Source organism: Ciona robusta, chromosome 7 (assembly GCF_009617815.1).
Source record: "Ciona robusta chromosome 7, ASM961781v2".
Taxonomy (NCBI): Eukaryota; Metazoa; Chordata; class Ascidiacea; order Phlebobranchia; family Cionidae; genus Ciona; species Ciona robusta.
The window spans coordinates 1,017,132-1,039,069 of NC_143241.1; the positions used below are offsets into that span (position 1 = coordinate 1,017,132).

Here is a 21,938-nt window from a genome sequence, read left to right on the forward strand (position 1 = left end):
TTTGTAACGCCTTCACGTTCGTAAAGCTGAGTCGTGTAAACAACTTTATAAGGTTACTAAATCGTTTAGTTTGCGTTTGATTTACTTTGGTAGTGTAATTAACGTTTGATTATATGAAATACTTTGACAGTCTTTTTTATATGCTATTTAATGCACGTTCTTACTATTTAATTGTGAAAAACTACTCTAAATTTACATCTGCTGATCTGCACAGTCGTACAGAAGCAAAGCATGTAGGTAGTTGTACAAAACAACACACTATAAGGATGGCTGCGATTAAAAGTCATCGAATGACTGGCTTGAAGTCGTCAAAGAAAGGCACAATGTTGGATGAATTTATTAGTCCTGTAAAGAGAATAAATGTTCCGAACCATATCCTGGATACAAGTATTCCCATTTCATACGTTATGTTATAAATTTTATTTGTTTTAACAAATATTTTTAATATTAAGTGGCTGCAAGATTGGAAAAAATAGCGGAAATGGAAAATTTTATGTTTTGCACAAAATCTGTGTATTTTTTTCTAATTAAGCAGAAAATCTATGCACAGATCGTGTGTAATCAACACTGCTGTATTAAGCCTTAAACACAAAAATTTAAGCAAAATTGCACAAAATAAAATATTTTTGAAAAAATCCGCCCGAAAGAATTGTTAAATTAATTAAATCCCCCGCACAAATAACAAACTTTTCAATCTGGGTTGCCAGAACAATATAAAAAAAACTTTTCAAACCATATTTTTATAGCCATAATACCTTTTTAAACAAAAAAATCAGTTTTAAAACATCAATTTGTATTTTGCAGAAATCTTCAATAAACTTTCGCAAAATTCTGTCACGAAAATTCAACCTGATGTTGTTCATTTTTCCGGCTACAAACTTCATAAAACTCATAAAACTTCGATCAAAATATGCAACGCGTCTCCTCAAAGACAGAACCTTCATATTATCCCACCTGCAACAAAGTATTTTTCCATCCAATACACTAAACCGGTATGCTGGATTTGCTATATATTTGTCTGCAGTGTTTGGGTGATTTAAATACAGATTGTGTCTATATGTGGTTAAGGCAACATGCTTATTTTACACTTGTAACATGTTAAAATAATAATTATTTTGATTTAATTTGTTCCTTTGATTACAGTGGCAAAAATAAAAAAAACATAGATAAAACCAAAAGATAGGATATAGCAACAAAACAACTGTTGTAAAACACGGTAACGCGCTTACGGTAAAAACATTTTACACTTAATGGAAGAAAGAGGTGTAGTTGCTACACCTAGCAAACTTTTACAATGTTAATGAAGATAAACCAAGTTAAATTAAAAACGGCAATTAATTAATCAAATAATATTGTAATGTTTCAGTTTGCAAATAAACTATTTATATTTCTGTACAGGATAGATTGGTTCCTGGGTTTACAATTGAAGTAATTATCAACTTCACAGCCGATGAATGGAGATATTATTATGATTGTATTCGAATACATTGCAAGGTAATCGTATTAATATTTACCCATTATTGTGTGGCCTTGTTGTTTAACACAACTAGTTTTATTTGTTGGGCTTATAGTAACCCCTTTTGGAACAGTTTTCTTCAAACAGTTGTTCTTGTTGTTTTTGTTTTTAAGTTCAATTTCTAAAGTTTAGACGTACCCCTTCATTAGCGCTATGCTCTCTTGTATAACATGTTTATTAAACCTCAGGGTGAAGAAAACTTAATAGTTCCCCTTCATGCCTTCCCTGTCATGGACACGAGTAAATTTCCACGGAAACTTGTTTTCCCTCAAAGTGGGATTCGACTCGGTGAGAGTTGTCGTAAGATCCTCCCCCTGCGTTCCCACTCACCTGTGGAATTTGAATTCCAAATCTCTGTGTTACAATCTCACCCATCCATTGTCGTCAACCCTCTGTCAGGTGATTGTTGTCAAACATTCGGTTCAACTTGTTGGGATTTTGTTACTTTTGTGACAATTTTTATTTTGACATATCTATTTCTACCTTTTTATTTGCTTGTGTTTAGTTTTAAAGCATGTTTGGTTTGACGATGTTTTTATAGTTGTTGTCAGTATATAGTCTTGTATGTTGGTAAATGTAGTACAGCTTTGGAAAGACACTTATACTTAGTTACGTTGTCATGGCAAAGTGTTTAGTGCTTCTAGGTTGGACCATAAACTACATTACAAAAAAATATTACCACCAAAAATATATACCCAAAAAATTACATTTGTGATTGTTTTGGTAAACTTAGAGGAATGTTTTATGTTTATGCCATACAATGAGACCTATCTACTTGGCCACATATAACAACTATAGGTTCTTCAAGGCATAATATAACTATAACCCCACACAGGTATTGTACCTGGTGAAGGAGGAACCGATATTTCAGTAACTTTCACCCCAATGGAATATGTGACTGCCCACATGACCATGCAACTTGTCATATCACAATTCAACACAAAACCTTTGCTTTGTGATGTCACAGCAAGTTGTTCTCCTTCTGCTACTGTACAACTTACCAGGTAAAGATAACTTTATATTATTGTTCATGGTAAAAATGAAGATCGTAATATTTAAACAATGAATAGAAGGAAATCAACAACCAAAGGACAATCGTTACAACACAGTAAGTTGCCATGCAGTTGGATGAAAAGTGTGCATTGGATTGTCTAAAATCTAATCACCACAAAGTCACACATGTGGTAACTTCAAACTTGTAAGTAGCACGAGGTGTATGAAACAGAACACTCGTGTTATAATGACTGTCATTGGCCCACCATGCGAGGATAAATAAGTTTTGTTTGAAATCAAGATATAAATATTCTCAGATCAGTAAAAGATTTGGATGAAGTTTACAAACAAACCAAACTTCTTGACCCTCGATGTATTTCGCCGATACAAATAGCTCGGAGGAGACAACGACATAGGAACGTTCCGTTGATACGAAGTAAGTAGTTTGATAAATTTGTTTTGTAGTTTTAGTTATTCATTATTCAGTAAAAAAAAGTTGCACATGTGGATGTGGCAACTCATAAAAATGGTTATAACAGTTGCCGTTGCCTCGACGTGAGGATAAATAGGTTAGGTTTATTCGAAACAAATATCTAATGAATTCTTTTTACGTACAAGTACTATTATAAGTTTGTTTTCAATTGTAGAAACTGCAGTTTTAATATATGCTTCATTTTTATTTGTATAGTGCAGTAACTTGTTTTATTTAACGGCTCTCGTTTTGCTGCTAATTTTCTTGTTTGTTTTATGTATTTTGATCTTTATTATCAGATTTAAAAAAAATCATGTTATCTTAATGTTGTTACTTGTAAACATAAATTAAACAGTTTCTAAATTTCAGGTTTTCCAAACAAAGATTTTGAATATGAGGGTTTACAATTCTCAGCAAATGTAAATTCTCAACACGCTGTAAACAGCGTGCTTATGCAACACAAGGGGAAACTAAGGGTGAAGGATCTTAGAATAAAACAAGGTAAGATTCTTCATTCCGACTTCCTCCTCACTGTATGGGTTGTGTCTTTACACAGATTTTGCTTCCAATTACAGTTTAATTTGTTTTAATTAAAAAAAGCTTAATATGAGTTAATTTATATTCTATTGTGGATTTGTTGGCCTTACTTTTATTTGACACTTTTACTCAAGTAGTTTTTACCTCTACCGTGTTTTAATATCTTTTTTAGTGTTTGAAAAAACTGTCGTTGCCCCTGCCATAAAAGGTTAATTAAGTTACACTTTTTCATTCTTTCATTTGTTTTGTACCATGCTATGAACACAACATTTAATTTCAGAAGCGGAGTCGACGTTAGTTACTACTGTTGCAACGAAATCCACTGACTCACTCACTTCAGTTAACAGCACACGACAAATGAAAGAAGCTGCGTTTGAGAAAATTACCCGACAAGATGCGATAGATGAAAGAGCCAACCAGTTACGATGGTGAGCAAGCTGCGTGATATTTAATGTTTTATTAATTTATATTATTTTTATTGTCCTGTAACGTCCTTATGTGAAAAATGTAAAAACACTGTTTGGGTTAATGTTATGGCATTTAATTTTAATACGACTTACTGTTCTATTTAATACAACTTGTTATTTCATATTTAAATTAATTTTACAATGTAGAGAGACAGGTTATAATCACATGAAGCTTACAGTTGTCGGTGTAATTTATTTGTAAGCTAAATAGAGATTGTCATAAATAAATGTAACTTGATTTATTCTCGTATGCAGTGGCAACAGTAGTCATTATAACACGGGCAGTTTTTCTTTTATTTTATTGTATGTTTTGTATGGCTTATAATTTAGAAAGTCCATTAGTGACCACTGGGTTGAAGCAACAATTGTTATATATTGCCCCAGAGCACATACACCCACAATGGTAGCAACTTTTGGACTGTAAGCTTTGGGACAGAGGAAGGCGTGGTAACCACTGCCCCGTTAACTACAACCATCATTACCTCGCAGGCAAGTTCATCTTGGTGAAGATCCGATAAGTGACGAGGCTCGAGTGGATGTTGTGGAACAAAGGAACCTTGCGTTGGAGGATTACAAATATATGAAGATGATGAATCCGCGTAAGAACCAAGAGTTGGTGAGGTCAAAGTCGAAGAAAATATTCAGAAGAACTTTGCGTCGTGCTAACAAGGTGATTGTGTTAGAGATTTAAATGTCTTCTTCATAGGCAGCATTTTTTTAAATGCAGGGAAGGCAGACACATAATCCTGTGAATTTGCTTATAGTATTTACTAATTAAACTCAGGGTCAAAAAGTTAGGCCTGCCTGCCTTGCCACCCTAGGTTTGGTGGTTATGGTTTTAATTACTGGCTACATGTTATGTTACATAAAATATTTTGTCTCAAAAAATAGGTTTTAAATTCCATATAAACAACCTTTTATATCTTTTAATTGAAGTTCCTTCTTTCTTGCAGTGTTACTGAAAATTTTGTTATTCAAATAGAATCGTAACAAATTAGAATGGTGTTTTATCTCTCAAACGAAAAAACCCAATCAAATATTAGGTTAATGTTGTTGAACCTTATACAGGAACCTGAGGCATCACCCCAGTTTGATTTATACAAGAACAAATCATGGACAGTGAGACATCGGGCACTTGCACGGTTTCAACAAGCAGCACGCACTATACTCATACGATGTCGCGCTGATAAAAAAGTTGTCATGCTGAGGAAACTTGTGGAGGATTTTGGGAAAGGATTAAGTAAGTGTTTCAATCATCTGGTTAATTTAATCATCTGGTTGTTTCAATCATCTGGTTGTTTCAATCATCTGGTTGTTTCAATCGTCTGGTTGTTTCAATCGTCTGGTTGTTTCAATCATCTGGTTGTTTCAATCATCTGGTTGTTTCAATCATCTGGTTGTTTCAATCATCTGGTTGTTTCAATCATCTGGTTGTTTCAATCATCTGGTTGTTTCAATCATCTGGTTGTTTCAATCATCTGGTTGTTTCAATCATCTGGTTGTTTCAATCATCTGGTTGTTTCAATCATCTGGTTGTTTCAATCATCTGGTTGTTTCAATCGTCTGGTTGTTTCAATCGTCTGGTTGTTTCAATCATCTGGTTGTTTCAATCATCTGGTTGTTTCAATCATCTGGTTGTTTCAATCATCTGGTTGTTTCAATCATCTGGTTGTTTCAATCATCTGGTTGTTTCAATCATCTGGTTGTTTCAATCATCTGGTTGTTTCAATCATCTGGTTGTTTCAATCATCTGGTTGTTTCAATCATCTGGTTGTTTCAATCATCTGGTTGTTTCAATCATCTGGTTGTTTCAATTGTCTGGTTGTTTCAATCATCTGGTTGTTTCAATCATCTGGTTGTTTCAATCATCTGGTTGTTTCAATCATCTGGTTGTTTCAATCATCTGGTTGTTTCAATCATCTGGTTGTTTCAATTGTCTGGTTGTTTCAATCATCTGGTTGATTGTCATGTTAAAACTTCTGACACAGTGGTTAGAGCGCCTGCTTATAACGAAGAGATTACTGGTTGGACAAGACACCTAACGGCTATAGCTCAAGCCCAGTGGTCACTTATGTCTTATAGGTTGTCTCAATTGTCAGCCATACATTAAACTTAGTTGTAAAAAAACAATCGCCCACAAAGGTACATAAGTGGTAAAAGTTAAATTTATTCAATAACTTGTGCATGCAGTACCTTCTGAGCTTCCACTTGCAACAAGTAGTAAGCAACTTACAACAGGAATGTCTCCTTTCCAGGTAAAACAACAACTTGTGAACTAACACAACTTTTATGCTGGTTATAAAAATATTTGAACACAAAATAGTAATCACTGATAGATCCACGTGTGTCATAAATCTTTGGCCACAGGAGAATAAAACAAGTTACATTCATTTACTCATAACTATATTTTAACGATGTAACTTCATGTATTTGATTCATCCACCAGGTGGAAGCGCATGACCACGGAGCAACTGCAGGCTCAGACACAAGCAGGGAACTTCTCATCAACTTTACCCCAAACCAAGTTAAACCGTTCACATTCCCTGTGTATGTTTCACCGGATACCAAGGAAGATATTGTAAGTTACGTTGTATTGCGTGTAACTAGATCTATTATTGCTATTGTACAAACCAGCATTACTATTGTGTAATAAAAAAAACTACCAATAACTGTTCAGGCTCCAGATGCATTAGGTGAAGTTCCAATTGACCAAACAGAAGTTGCAGCGAAACGAAACATTCCATTCCATGATCTGGTGGTGCCACGTTATTATGAGCTAGCTGGATACAAACGACATAACGTTGACGATGCGTTGAACAATTATGTTTCACCAGGGTTGGCACGACAACTAAGGACAGGAGCTGAGGTATTACCGCACCTAGCAATAATTGCTCCAACCCAGTGGCCATAAGTTGTCTAAATTGTCAGCTATACAGAAAAATATCACCCACAAAGTAACATACGTGGTAACTCGTAAGCGGGCACGAGGTGTATAAAACAGAACAATTGTGTTGTAACGACTGTCGATGCCCCGCCACGCGAGGATAAATAAGTTACATTCATCTATTGTTGTTTGTTTCTTTAACCAAGAAAACAGCTTTTGTTTTAGTAGCTGTTATAAACTGCCAGGCATAAAAAATGTGGCTTTATTTAAGAAACTGAGGAAGATGTTAAAAATATTATTATAAAAATATATTTCCTCAAAGAATGGTTATAGGTTTGTATTTGTCTATACACAAGTCATTGGTTTTTCTCCACTTATTTAATTACTATTTTAGTATTTTTATACGAGGGGGCCACTTGATCAAAAAAAAAAAGTAACATAATAAAAATATATTTATACTATTTATTTACAGGATGAAATAATTCAAGTGATTCTTCCCTCGAAACAAAACAATGGAGGAAGTGATTCAAAAGTAAGGGCCAACAAAACATTTTTTGTTAAATTATTTTTTTTTTGAAAAGCTTTTCAAAAACTCATATTATACAAAGGAACTGCCATGTTTGTGTTAAAACTGACCAGAAAATGCATGTTTTATGCTTTATTATTCAAGGAGTTTTAATTAAATATGTAATTAAAGATGATAGATGATGAAACAAGTGAGATGTTGCTTACTGAGGAACATGAGTCAACCAGTGGTCTCATACCTCCAGCAGGATTGTTCAAGAATCCATCTTATCATAAACTTCATGTGTTTGTAAGTTGATGGAATGGCTCTGTGGCTGACAACAAATTTGTCTACAAATACAGTTGTTGTCAGATTTTTTGGTGGTGTTTTTTAAATGATATATATAGAGAGAGAGAGAGAGAGAGAGAAGTTTTTTGGTTTTGATATTTTGATATGTTTTTATAAATGAGTATTTTGTGCAGAATCCTGTGCCTGGTTTATCCCGACATTACATTCCATTACAACACAGTGAAGTTGATCAGAGTTACCATCTCTGTCCAATACCAAGGTATTTATAGAACTTCTTAATATGGGTGGTGTGTAAGACACTTAAATAAATGTAACTTACTTATCCTTGCATGGAGAAGCAACGACAGTCGGTATAACACGGGTTTAACACCTTGTGCCAGCTTACGAGTTACTATATTTGTAAATGTGTGGATAATATTTTTCTGCATTGCTGACAACTCATTAGTGAGCCTCGTGCCCGCTTATGAGTTACTGTGTATGTTATTTTCATTTTTTCATTTTCCTGTCTTTGATACATTATGATTAACCACTAACCCACCCAACACAGATACAACCAATTACCAGCAGCCAAGAAATTTATTGATCGTGAGGTAAATATAATGTTTGGTAAATAATTTGAAAGTTTGATTATTTTGTTAAATGCCAAAATAAGATAAGAACAAAATATTTTATTCTGATAACACTGAAGATGGTCTTAGTTTTTAAACCGAATGTTTGAAATGAAAGTCGTATCATACAAATGGTATGTAATGTTTGTATTGAAACTAACCGCAAAATCCTATGTACATCAAAACACTTTCAAGCATTTCAATTTTAAATACTTTGTATTTTCCAGGATGTGATCAAAGGAATTATGAGTTGGAAGAAATTTTCCTCGCACGGGCTCGCTGCTTTATCAACCACGCCCACTTTATCCGATGTGTGGCTGCCACGATGGTGGGTCCATAGCTTATAATCACCAAGAAACACAACAGGGGGTTGAAAAGCAATGCCACAAAACAAAAAAAATTTTCGTTTAAAAAATACCCCCACTTTTTTACTTTGATGTACTTTGTAGCAGAATTTTTAATCTAATTAATTTGGGGATAAAAAAGCTTGGAAATCACACTCGCTGTGCTACTGCTCACATCTATGTTGAAAAGTATTTTTATCCCTTTGTGGCGGGCAAGTCGTTATACCACGGGTGTTCTGTTTCATACACCTCGTGCCCGCTTACCAGTTACCACGCATGTAACTTTGTGGGTGATTGATTATTTCCACTGGTTGTAGCAATTGCCGTTTAGTGTCTTGCTCAAGGACACATATGCCCACAATGGTAGCAGCGACGAGCCTTGAACCCATTACCTCTGGGTTAGAGGCATGTGTACTAACCATTATGTAACGGCGCTAAAAATTTCAGCCTTTAAATTTGTTCCTTAATATTTGGCAGGAGCGACAATTTTAGTCAAGCCATGTTACCAAGTGAAACACCTCGGTTATTAAATCAACTTCCACAAGACGATCAAATGTTTCTAACTGAGGAGTAAGTTATGTTGGATAATGTGGTTTCATTTTGTGCTGCATAAAATAACATGATTTATCTTTTTGAGTGTTTCAAAGAAGATCAGATTTAATAAAAAGAAGATATTATCAGCAAACGACAGTTTTTGTAATTATTATGGGTAAAAATTAGTAACCACAGAACACCTGTGTTATAACGACTGTCGTTGCCCCACCATGCGAGCATCAATAAGTTACATTCATCATATACTGTTGTTACAACGATTGTTTCCACTTCAGAGAAGAAGAAATAAATGTGATTTCACCGGAAATGATCGCTGCTCAGTTTGCCATGGAAGAACAACTAAGGTCGGAGGTTGAGGAAGATGGAAACAAAGTGTAAGGGACTATTTACTTTACATTAACTTTATTTATTTAAATACATGAGCGAGGATCAATTTAATTAAAAGCAAAAAGAAGGGAATTAGTAGAGAATGGACATCAATAAAAACTACATGAGTAAAAGTGTGGCTGATTAACCCACAACTTACTTTAAATATGAAATACACGATATACATGGGGGTGGTATCTTTATGCAAACTTTTCATTAGATTAGAAGTTTCAATGCATCTAAATATGAATACCTTGTTCTTTGTTCCCTAGGTGTAGCGAACACGTTCTTTCATTAAAATAAATGTAAATAAGTTTTAACCGTTAGTGTGTTTTAACGACTGTCGTTTTGACGATATGTCCAGTGTATTTTTGTTTAAACTATTCTTTCATCTACGCTATGATATTCGAAGAGACAAATATAAAAGTCAATATTATATACACACTCTGCCCTGTATCTTCGTGCCAAAACAGTACCTCAAATTATTTTTCTGTCACGCTATGTAGAAAAGTAGAATACTATGTTGCGTAAAATACCTTTTTATTTTAGGTTTTGTATGTTTAAACATGATGAAACTTCATTTTATTTTCAGAGATGAATTTCCAAACTCATCAAAACTCCCAACAAACAACATTGGTATTTCAACTCTTGGACCAACATCAAGGTAGTTATTGAGCACGTAGCGCTCGTTTCGATTATTTTTCATCAAACAGTTGTTCTTGTTACTTGCATTGAAAATTTCGGCACATCTCAAACAAAATTTCAAAAGCTTGGGCTCGGCTTTAACGTAAAGCTCTGAACCGAGCACTAATGATGTCATCAAGGAAAAAGGAGTATGAGAATTGTTTTTTTTTTAGTCGAAACATTCATATTATAATGACTGTTATTGCCCTGCCAGGCGAGAAACTTATATTTACTAATTCATTACAGGGAAGGCAGACAAAGAGATCTTGAAGTTTTCATTCAAAACAAATTTGACAAACTTGGTGAAAGAATGCTGGAGCAAATTACAAAGACAGGGTTGAATGAATTGTAACGTGGGGTTTAACAGATTTTATGAGTTGTTTGTATAAACGATATTTTGCTGATAAATAAATTTATTTTTGCACTTGAAATGTTTAAATTAAAAGATACAGTAGAAGATAGAACTTACATGCTACGATAATTATTAAAGTGTTTGACGAGTAATTAAAGTTTATAAAAGCGCTTTACCAACAAAGTTACATCAGTACAAAGTCACAACAAAACCATAAATAAATGAAATGATTTAAAACTACTTTATTCTAACTTTGAAAACTCCTTTCTTAGTTAATCTGGATAAACAAGTTGAAATAAATCACGAAAGAAATTATTTTAAATACGACCATAGTTTTAAACTTATAACAAAAATATATTCTCTTTATACAAAACTCAAAATCAATAAAAGCAAATTTTTACAAATATGAATATTATGCATTATTTTAACTCTATTAACATAAATATTAAAACTCACCTGAATTCTCATTAAACAGTAAATTTGAAAATAATATTTATGTAAAATGATAAATGCGTCAGTTTCATAATATATTTCGTCTGGCTTTAATCTAATCCGCAAAAATGAATTCTTTTGAAAAATAAACAGATGATAAAATTTCAGGCTAAATATAAATCTCACAGACTAAAATTCGTTAAACTCGATTTTTTCGTACATTGTACCACTTGATTCTTTATATAAGTTTTGGTGAGATTTTCATGAATGTGTTTGGTTAATATATAACAGTTATTTTAAAATAACATTCAGTGTGGACCTTCGTAATTCCTAAGCACTCAGTCGCTACTATTATGAGGTTTGAACTTTTGTGTTTCATCATCAAGAAGTCGCGTTTCATCCTCACTTTCCTCACCAACCTGATGATTGAGAAATATTTCAATCTTGATCCCGTGATCATCACTTACTGCTCTTCCCGATGGTGCGGACTTTATCCTCTCATCTACTTGTGATGAAACAACATGTTGTTCCTCCACAGATACATTGCCATCATTTTCATCGTCACCTGGTTTGGTAATAAATTTTACAAATATAATAAGTTGGGGTAAGATGGGACATCCCGTTTGGTAATGAACCAATATTTACAAAATTATGAAACTGTAGCCCTGTGACTCTAAATGAGCATTTTAATTCGTTAAAAACCTTATCATTTTAATGTTTTAATGATAAATATTAAACACCATAAAAAATATTTTTCGAAACAACATTTTCCCCGGATGTAAATTAAATGCACATAAATACAGCAGTCATATATGTTCATGTTTTATGTTTTTATTAAAAAGAAAAATTAAAGATTCTTGAGAATTCTATTTCTAATAATCTGTCATATTTAATATCCCTCCCAAAATACACTAAAGCCTCACCCGTAATATTATTCGAATTCTCTCTTGCAAAGTTATCTGAACCATCTCCAACTTTTGTATCAACTGTTGAACAAATATTATCTTGTTCTTTATCAACAACTGTTGTGTGCGGTTCAACCAAGACTTTGTCTTTAACATTCTGTTGTGTTGGACTTGCTTCTGTAGATTTAGGAACGATAACTTTCCGTTGAGTTTTGTTTGTTCTCATAGTCGGCTGTGGGAGTTTTCTTCCAGAAGATTTCGGAAAACTTTTTTTAAACTGAACATTGTTGGAGGGTTTGGTGACCACTGTGTTGCTTTGAGATTCAAGACTTGTGGAGGAAATTGAACCTGGATAGTTGGATGGTTTCTTTACTTTGAAACCACTTCCATTTCTTGCATTGGAATTTAAAACGTGGTTGTTTTTTCCATATTTCCCATTTTCTTGGCCCTTCTTCCCAGGTTTATTCAATTGTTTTTGTTGAGTTGCTGTTTTCTTACTTTCTACTGACTGAGGTTTTAATTTCGAACCAAGATCGGTAGTTGCAGTATGTTTGACAAGTTTTGTTTTTGGTTTAAATCTATCATCAGTTTTCCAAAAAGCAATTTTCGACGGCACACTCGCGTAACTTGAAACTCTAGGTTTGGTTTGACTCGAAACACGTTTGCTTCCTGACGATGGACTTTTAATACCAGGAGATTCTGAAATATTTGAAGCTAAACTGCTCGCTAGTTTCTGTTTAGTTTGTTGTGCGGTTGTTTTGTCATTTTCACTTGGCGGAACAACTGGCAGTTTTCGTTTCACTTTTTTGGGCGGACTTTTAGGAGATGAAACTAATTTACTTCCAAGTTTAAGTGAAGACTGAGTATTTGTGTCAGTTGACGCTTTGCTTATTTTACTACTTGGTGTAACTGGAAGTTTTCTTTTAGATTTTTCTTTTCCATTTAAAACTTTTGACTTATTTCTAACCGCTGCAACTTTATCATTTCTTCTACAAGGTTGTTTTTCAAAGCGTTTGTATTCGGAATCAAAATCCTTTTCTGTATCTTTAAATTTTGAATAACTTAAAGTTGGTTTATGGTTGGGTTTCATTTGAATATCTTGTGCTAATACTTGAGTATTGTCATCACTGCTGTCATGGTGGGTCGGGGTTATTTCCGCGACTTCATTTAAAGAAACATCATATTTAAGCAACTCACCCAACAAACCAGGTGGTTCAGAATTACTTTTAACATTCTTTACGTCATAATCTTCAACACAACTGTCAGAAAACTCTGAAAACCCTTCATCAAGTTGAAGCTTGTTCACACTTTGGTTGGTTTCAATTGCTTTAAATGAATCTTTACCAGTGTCATCAGATTTATTCAACGGATTTCTTTTATCAGGAAGAGTGATGTTTTTCCAGTTTACTGTCAATAAATTAATTTAAGTTATTTGGAAATTGCTCCAACCCAGTGGTCCCTTATTGGTTGTCTAAATTGTCAGACATGCAAAAATGCAAAAAAATAATTTTGGCAGAACGACTGTTGTTGCCCCGCCATGCAAGGATAAATATATGTTGTTGCATTATACACTTGTCCAGGTATGAAATATCTTGGGTGATTACTTTGTTACTGGCAGTTCTTTCAAGCTTTTAGTAGCCACCTTTTAGTTAGCCAACCATTAACCCTCTGACAAATTTTACAACTTAATAAATATTTAACATAATATAAAACACTAAACAGCAACAAGATATATAATAAAAATAACTTACACATCGTTCTTGCTTTCAACCAGGCTCTCTTTAGTCTCGCTTTCTGTTCTGCCTTTTTTCTTAATTCTCTCGCTTCCATCAATTCAACTTGAGCTCTTTCAAGCGAGAGAGATTCTTTACGGAGTCGCCACTTTGTAAATTCACTTTGTGCCAACTCTTGTCTGTCAAGCGCCATCCACTCCGACACGCATTGTAACGACTCCTTTTGAGCATTATCCATCATGTTCAAACTGTCAAGTGTTAATGAATGGAACTTATTATACATGGCGGGGCAACGACAGTTTATTATAACATGAATGTTCTGTTTCATACACCTCGTGCCCGTTAAGGAGTTACCACATGTGTAACTTTGTAGAATGTTTTTTCTAAATGGATGAAAATTTATACAATCAATTAGTGACCACTGGGCTAGAGTAATTGTCATTTGGTTTCTTGCCCAACGCCCATAATGGTAGCAGATGGGAGCAAAAAGGTCAAAACATTTAAAGTTTAAATAAACATGGCCACACTTCATATAAAAGCTTTCAAATATATTTCCATAAAAATTTGATTCACCGTTTTTCTTTCTGTTTTTGTTTTTTCCATTCTTCAAAGGATTTTACTCGACGAGTTTTTTTCCAATCGTCGTAATATTGTTTCATTTCCTCCGTTTGTTGTTTGGTTTTCTTCTCTTCCTCTCTCCTCCTCTTATTTGTTTCTTCCACCTTACTCTTGTACCACGCAGTAAACTTTCGCTCGCGCATTTCCTCTCTGGAGGATTTCAACAAATGTCAACCGTGCATCAAGAATCATTATAACACAGTTAGTTTCATACACCTCGTGCCCGCTTACACAATTTAGCATGTATTTAACTTTGTAGTTGACTGTTTTTGGAGATTTTTTCATCTTATTTATGGTTCACAGCCAGTAAACTACTTAAACTACCATGTAGTACTCAATATGTTCAGCTGTAAATGAGTATTCATAATACAACTTGCAAATATTGGACCAATATTAGAAACAGAACACCTGCGTTATACGACTGTCCATGCCCCACTACAGGAGCATAAATGTGTTAGGTTCATTTACTCACAATTTCTGTTTTTCTTCTTCAGTTTGACCTCGTGTGTTCAAAGGTTTCTCGACGCTTTGTCTTCGTTTTTCTTTCATCCAATCATCAAATGTCTTACCATTTTCAAGAGATTTTGATCTTTTATGAAAAGTTCTGTTTGTATCCAAATCTAAAACCGAACCACTTTTAATTTGGTAAAGCATTTCAGGGCCTGTGGTAAAGTAGTCCCTGCATCCAGGTTTGAGTTTATCAGTTTAAAGCTTGTCCATGCTACCATTGCTGCTTGTTAGTGTCCTTGGGCAAGACAGTTAAGGACAATTGCTTCAATTCAGTGATCACTAATTGACTGAAGCAATTGCCTGAGACCTAAACTACAGTCTACAGTATCGGCATACATTACTAATAACTAAAAAATCTTCAAAATACAATCACCCACAAGTATACACCTCCGGGTTATCAAACAAAACACCTGTGTTATAATGAACTAATACAGAGACACCCACTGCTTAAGTTAAGCAACATAACTTAGAAACAAACCTGTTTTGGTTGGTTGTTTGTTCTTTTTAGTTTCTAGCCATTGTTCAAATGTAATTTCCCAACTTCTTGGTGCAAAGTTGGCAGTTTCAACCTGTTACATAAAATGATGAACAATATCTCAGAGATATTGATGATGACTCGTCGAATGGCAGATGAAACAATTTTGTTTTAAATCATAAAACAAACAAAAGCTTTTACCCTGCTGATAGTCTATATAAACCAACAGAGTTAAATATTGAAGTATTCAACACATAATTGATTCTGATTCACAAATATGATTATCTTACCACATTTAAGCAATGTTGCCCCAGATTTTGTGCAAAATTCAAAACATTACGCATATGTAAAAACTTCTATTACAACTGTGTTTAATATTAAACCAATATTCTTACTTTAGTAGAAGCAACCAGATTTAATTTCATTTGATTTGTTTCATTATTTCTGTGTTGTATGAATTGTTTATGCTTAGATGCTAGCCACTCCTGGTACGCCTTTTCACTTTTATCTTTTCGTATTTCTTTCTGCTTTTCACTGTTGGGTATAAAATAAATGTGAAATTTAACTAAAATTGTGAAGAAATTTCTATGTATTGTGTCACAATATACCTATGCATTAAAATATTGTTTTATCTTTCTGAATAAATCACTAAATTGTTTAATTAAACTTAATTACATAATCTTACAGTTCGCGTTGCTTTTCCTTAGCAACGAGATGATTTTTTTTCTTTTTCTCGCTTGAAACTCTTTCATGAGCAGAATAAGTAGATTGGCTTGGTTGGGAAACTTCTTTCTTTTTCTCCATAACGGAGTAAAAAAGGTCTTTTTCTTCATTCTCTGGATTTAGGTTTTGTCTAAATCTGAAAACATATTTATTATGAGTAAATGCACTACATAAGTAAATAAACTGTAGGACCAAATGCTTTTTTTTATTATAATATAAATATATTTTTATTAATTATCTAAAATAAGAGGCTTAGATTAATCGAAGAAAGAGGAATTAGCAGCAAAACCATTATTAAATCATTATTAAATGTTAGTTAAAATCTGAATAAAACACTAACATTGGTTCAACAGAGTTGTTCACTTGATCTTTATTTCCATCATCATTAGTTTCTTGATTGACTGGTTGATCTTTATTTCCATCATCATTAGTTTCTTGATTATTGACTTCAATAACTTCAACTCCTTCTTCACGACTGTAATGATATTTACTTTTATACAATCCTAACAAAATGCATATAACGCAGAAAGCTACCAGGCATAATGTAAATTTATCCTTTTCCTGCTAATCTGATATAAAAAAAACTTTAATTTTATTTGAACATTGGGTCTGTTATTCAGCAAGACTTCTGCTGAATGTGAATTAAGTGAATGAATGAACGAATGTAACTTACTTTATCCTCGCGTGGCCGGAAACGACAGTCGCTATCTCACGGGTTTAACACCTCACGCCAGCTTATGAGTTACCATGTATGTTACTTTGTGGGTAATTATTTTTTTAGATTTTTTTTTCATTTTTATGTATGGCTGATAATTTGGCCAACCCATTAGTGACCACTGAGTTTGGAGCAATTGCCCAAGGACACATACGCCCACAATGGTAGCAGCAACGAGCCTTAAATTAAAATTTTAAAACACAAATACTTAAACAACTATTCCTAACAAGTTTCACCTTAAATATTGAAACATCTTAGTTAAACAGTTTAATTAAAAGTTTGTGGTTTAAGCTGACAAGTACCTTGCTCTGTATTTCAACTAAACAAACATCACAAATTGTTCAAACAAAAAGTAGATTTACAATGTGTCAATAACAAACTAAAACTTGCTTCAACTTTAGTAAATAAACCAGGCAAACCTTAAATCTGGTAACTTTTTTTATTTCTATTAAAACACTAACTGAATAATAAATAAACATGAATGGCTCGTTTTCTGTTAGGTGTAGCGACTACGCTTCTTTTCCACCAATTAAATGCAAATATGTTTTTAACTGTTAGCATGTTTTAACAACTGTTGTTCTGTCGATATATTCTGTCTTTGCGTTTAATGTTATTACTAAATCTTCGCTACCGTAATCGAAGAGACCAATAATGTTATTACTATTATTAAATAAAACAACATGCCTAAAGAGCTTTGTTATATTTATATAGCAACAGATTAAATATCAAATAAATGAATGAATATAACTTATTTATCTTCGCATGGCGGGGCAACGACAGTCATTATAACCCGAGTGTTCTGTCATTAAAACAAGTACTGTGAATTATCTTTCCCAAGAATACATTCGCCCAATGGTAGAAGCGACTAACCCCTAACCAGTCATTTTAGGCTCACTAACCACAGCATATGTATCAGTTCACACACAAACTTAAGCCAAACATCACCTTGTTTCAGGTAAATCAGCAGAAGCTTTGGTTTCAATTTGAGCACAGAGAGGTTTAGGTCTTGGTGATTTTTTTGGTGCGATATTTATATCCTTGTTTGAGTTGAGTTGAAGTAAGTATGTTTTTGTGGGGAGACATGCTGGTGTTGTGCTGTAATTGAGAATGGGTAACTAGTTATATATGGAGGAGAAACTCATGGCTGCTTGCAGGTAACCAACATAACATAAACTATCCCTTCGAAAACAATAACGAAGATCAAATAATATAAAAAATGTTGAAAAGAGATCAACAGCAAAACGACAGTCTGTAAAACAGGCTATAGATAAAAAGTGTGGAAAAGATCTTCATTTTGAAAGCTTGGCTGTTAAAATGAAAGAGCAAACTTTTTAGCGGCCTGTCCCTAACCCAGAGGTTGAAAGTTTAAAATTCAAAGTTGCTGCCATTGTGTCCATATCAAGGGCAATATATAAGAAAGTAAGTGGTGTTTGAAACACAACACCAGTATTATAATAACTGTTGTTGCTAGGTTAGGTCCAAAAATTGTTTTGGAACTTGGATATTAAATAATAATAAATTTTTATTTGTCAGTCCGATTTTTAAAGTTACGTCTATAATGTCTTCAACTACTCATACCTTGGTTGCGGGATAATAATGGGAGATAACGAAGGTTTGTTTGTGTTTAGACCAACTGCAAAATCTGGAGTATTTGGTGACATCCGTGTTTCATGCTTTGAAGGGATGGATCTTTCCCGAGTTACAACCGGTGTAATTCGAGGCAATACAGTCTTGTTTGTTGCTTGATTTGGTTGATGTAATATGTTCACATCAGAATTCCTGTCAACAAGTTCAAGATTGTAATTCTGATGTTCAATGATATAAAGCTCCTCAGCAGTAAACTGCCATTTTAGTTTTTAAATTATTCCTGTGATTGTGTTTTTATATATTTTTTTAATACAGTTTTTCAGATATTTTAGATTAACTGCCATTATCAAGTACTATAGGAAATACATAACATACAATAAACATGTTTAACGAACAGTTTATATAAGAAAAGTATATTCTGCCTAGAATAGTCTCTTTATTAAAAAGCTTCATTCTATTTTTGTCGGTTAGGTATTTTATATAACCTGATCCCGACTGTTAATTCGTTATGAGAAATTTCTGGCAAGCACTAGATCAGAAACAGATTTACGAAATTTATACCAGTTATTATAAAGAGCAAGAACCAAATATTTGAACTTATAAAAGTAATAAATAACTTGGAGCTGGCACGAGGTGTATGAAACAGAACACCTGTGTTATAGCGACTGTTAAATATAGAAGCAATAGAACCTTTTCCATGCTTGCTTTGGATGTGCAGGAATCCAATTAGGTGGAAGTGATTTACGCATTTTGCTTCTTTCCCAAATAGCTGGTGTTGATCTGGGTCGTTGTTTATCTCGATGCAGTGTTTTGTATGAAGAGATATGGTGAGAAACATGGTTTGGAGTTCTTAACAAACTGCTTGAGCTTGGACGAGGTTTATCTTGAGTGACATCATAAGTTTGATGATGAGGAGTTGAAATGGATTTTTCAGGATTTTTTCGCAATGAATTTTTAGTGATGCTTATGGACCACTGGTTCAACCATAACCATCTCGCGCATTCCATTAAACTCAACTCCACAGCGACATCAAGTGGGGATTTACCACGGATGTTTCGACACCTTTAACATCAATGAATCAATTAGTTTTTCTTTTCGGTAACAAAGTTCGGAAAAATCGAAAAGGGGGTAAATAATGGTGAAATAATAGTTGTTATAACATTAATACATAAAAGTTGGGAATAAAATTTATGTAAAATATAAAACTGTAAAAACAAGATTGATAGATAGATTTTTTAATATATACATATGCAGTTGAGTGAAATACTGAAACATTTTACGACTGCTTTAAACTTAATTATTGGCAATTCTGTTTCTAGATCATAGTTACAGATTCAATGCACGATGCTCACAAAAACAATCACCCACAAAGCTACATATAACTCGTAAGCGACACAAAATGTATAAAACAGAACACCTGTGTTATACAACAGCCCACCCCCTGAGGATGATTATGTTATTTTAAATTCATATAGAATACCTAATATTTGCTCCATATGCCACGAGTAGTTTAATAATATCCAGGTGACCATTATAAGTGGCTGAATGTAAAGCTGTATTCCCGATTACACTGCTTAAGTTTGGTTCAGTGCCTGATAAAACAAACATTATGTAAGATTTCATTCCTAATATACGTTCAGTGGAAAGGGGTCTCGTGGGTCGATACCATTCTCTTTGTATGCATAAAATGAAAAAATAAATATTGTATTTAAAATTTATTAGATTGAAACCACAGTTGCGATATCTAGTTCTTTGTTTTAGAAGATTTTTTATTTTAGTGAGATAATACAATCAAGGTGTACAAAGTGAGTTGTCAGATTTGGTACGAAAAATGGGTTCTTATTAAATAATTTCCTTCGCTTTATTATTTCCTAACTGCAACATCACATATGAAATATCAAGGCATGACCAAGTGGTTTCAAAACATAATTCTTACCGTATTTTAAAATAGTTTTGCACGTCTGTAACTTTCCAATTGCTGCAGCAAAAAACAAAGCACAAAACGCATTCTGGGTTAAATTATTTTCAACAGCGGATTCCAAGTTTTGCAAATTAAATTCTAAACCCCGTTTTTCCTTTGTATGATGCCCCAACTGCTTAAGTACATCTTCAATACGATCTTCGCAAACAGATTTCACAATTGCTTCATAGGCACTTTTGACTTTTAAGCTAAAAAGATGAATGAATTCTGAGAATGCTATAATTCCTATCTAGGACATACATGATGTGTGCATGATAACTTGTAAGCATGCACGAGGTGTATGAAACAAAACACCTGTGTTATAACGACTATTGTTGCCCCGTCATGAAAGGATAAATATATTCACCCATTCATTCAAAGTTTTAATGAACAGTAAGACAAGGTTTACGGGTCCCTTATCAAAGTTATATCAGAAAGGGACCCAGTTTGTTAATTATCATGTTAAACAATTTACTTTTACCAGACAATATTTTACCAGATACTGCCAATGTAATCTATGTTGTCTAAACAGTAATGCAAATTTAAGTGTTAGTTTAAATAATATTTTGAGTATTGTTTTAGAAATATATTTCTAATGTTACATGTTGCTTACTGCAGTGTGTCTCCAGACTTGATATTTTGACCAAATAATAAACAAACATCGTCATTGAGACATTTCCCGTCGATATCACAAAGCAGAGCTACATGCGATGGAATACCAGTCGTCAGCTCTAACGTTCCCTTTACTTTATAAACTTCAACACCTTGATGCAAATTGCGCAAAGTTCGTATTTCACCAAGTGATATGCTTCTCTTCTTAACATTATTCTCAGGTGCGACTTTTCTAGAAGTTTCTGTAACGGCATTTTTGATCGTAGCTCGTTTAAACTGTATTTGCTAAAGTAAACTATATAGTAGGATGGGGGAACATGAGACATCTTTTTATTCTTTTTCATCGTTTCAAAAGAACGATAAAACCGTATCCTCACGACTCGCATAGACCGTTGTTAATTGTTTAAAACACAATCATGATATTTGGATATTATGTGCTTAAATTGTGCCGTCTTCCCCGCCCTGCTTTATAGTAGGATGGGGGAAGACGCTATCCCAGATAAACCAACCGTAAGCAGGAACCGAAGGACATGATCCTGTCAACGATTTCATCGCAAAAGGAGATCAGTTAAAATTTATTGCTTTATTAAACAATTTAATGTATGTTTACCTGCATGTTTACCCACGCTTTTCCAAGCCGGTAGGCGAACAAATAACACGAACTCGTTGCTATCAGCCCGACTCCCTTCAGTAGAAAACTTGCCATGTTTTGGATTGGACGAAGTTTCAGTTGAAGAACGCAGCTCTCTTGTTATCCAACTTGGATATCGCGCCATTGGATAATCCAACGCGGTTGACATTCTTTAATTTCTAAGTTTAAGTTTGAAATCATATGATGCAGAACATTTCCTCTTTTTGCGCGCTCTAGTACACTAGCAGATAAACAGGATCAAACTCACGAAAAATAATTTTACCTACAAGCTACAACTTTCCATTGCAATAACTACAATACATTAACAGCATCAACTGACAATACGTGTCATGACAACTGTTCTATGATGGAGCAATGACCATGGATCGTAAGATAGCTCCAATGATCCAAATGTTTGCCTTGTACACAAGCAATTTACCTTCGACGT

The 21,938-nt window shown here is 33.8% G+C and overlaps 2 protein-coding genes across 2 annotated transcripts; one reads left to right on the forward strand and one right to left on the reverse strand.

Moving 5' to 3' along the window:
• The first annotated feature begins 31 nt into the window (after positions 1-31).
• LOC149733300 (cilia- and flagella-associated protein 221-like) lies at positions 32-10,668 on the forward strand. Its single transcript, XM_089880464.1, has 23 exons — positions 32-52; positions 215-387; positions 805-992; positions 1,399-1,494; positions 1,705-1,915; positions 2,352-2,520; positions 2,827-2,945; positions 3,351-3,482; positions 3,799-3,946; positions 4,475-4,655; positions 5,054-5,225; positions 6,176-6,240; positions 6,432-6,563; positions 6,663-6,851; positions 7,342-7,401; positions 7,567-7,683; positions 7,857-7,942; positions 8,231-8,273; positions 8,519-8,619; positions 9,113-9,205; positions 9,463-9,561; positions 10,146-10,217; positions 10,484-10,668. Exons 2-23 carry the CDS (start codon positions 267-269, stop codon positions 10,587-10,589), a joined length of 2,700 nt encoding a protein of 899 aa, XP_089736590.1. The 5' UTR covers positions 32-52; positions 215-266; the 3' UTR covers positions 10,590-10,668.
• On the reverse strand, positions 10,633-21,926 carry LOC149733301 (uncharacterized). Its single transcript, XM_089880461.1, has 16 exons — positions 21,470-21,926; positions 20,861-21,101; positions 20,224-20,456; positions 19,768-19,879; positions 18,978-19,349; positions 18,279-18,479; positions 17,646-17,795; positions 16,326-16,460; positions 15,948-16,121; positions 15,658-15,796; positions 15,266-15,356; positions 14,750-14,897; positions 14,233-14,427; positions 13,678-13,907; positions 11,945-13,333; positions 10,633-11,586 (listed from the first exon to the last, which is right to left on the reverse strand). The coding sequence occupies exons 1-16, from the start codon at positions 21,657-21,659 to the stop codon at positions 11,360-11,362; spliced, it is 4,227 nt and encodes a 1,408-aa protein (XP_089736587.1). The 5' UTR covers positions 21,660-21,926; the 3' UTR covers positions 10,633-11,359.
• Positions 21,927-21,938: the final 12 nt, after the last annotated feature.

Bases quoted from the DNA above. Each gene is read 5' to 3' on its own strand.
- LOC149733300 (XM_089880464.1), top strand. From the start codon at position 267: ATGGCTGCGATTAAAAGTCATCGAATGACTGGCTTGAAGTCGTCAAAG. The intron at 3,947-4,474 runs GTGAGCAAGCTG...ATTACCTCGCAG, and splicing joins AGAGCCAACCAGTTACGATG to GCAAGTTCATCTTGGTGAAG. The intron at 6,564-6,662 runs GTAAGTTACGTT...ATAACTGTTCAG, and splicing joins CGGATACCAAGGAAGATATT to GCTCCAGATGCATTAGGTGA.
- LOC149733301 (XM_089880461.1), bottom strand. From the start codon at position 21,659: ATGTCAACCGCGTTGGATTATCCAATGGCGCGATATCCAAGTTGGATA. The intron at 19,880-20,223 runs GTAAGAATTATG...TTGTTTTATCAG, and splicing joins CAAAACTATTTTAAAATACG to GCACTGAACCAAACTTAAGC. The intron at 18,480-18,977 runs GTTCTATTGCTT...ACTTGTTGACAG, and splicing joins CCAAAGCAAGCATGGAAAAG to GAATTCTGATGTGAACATAT.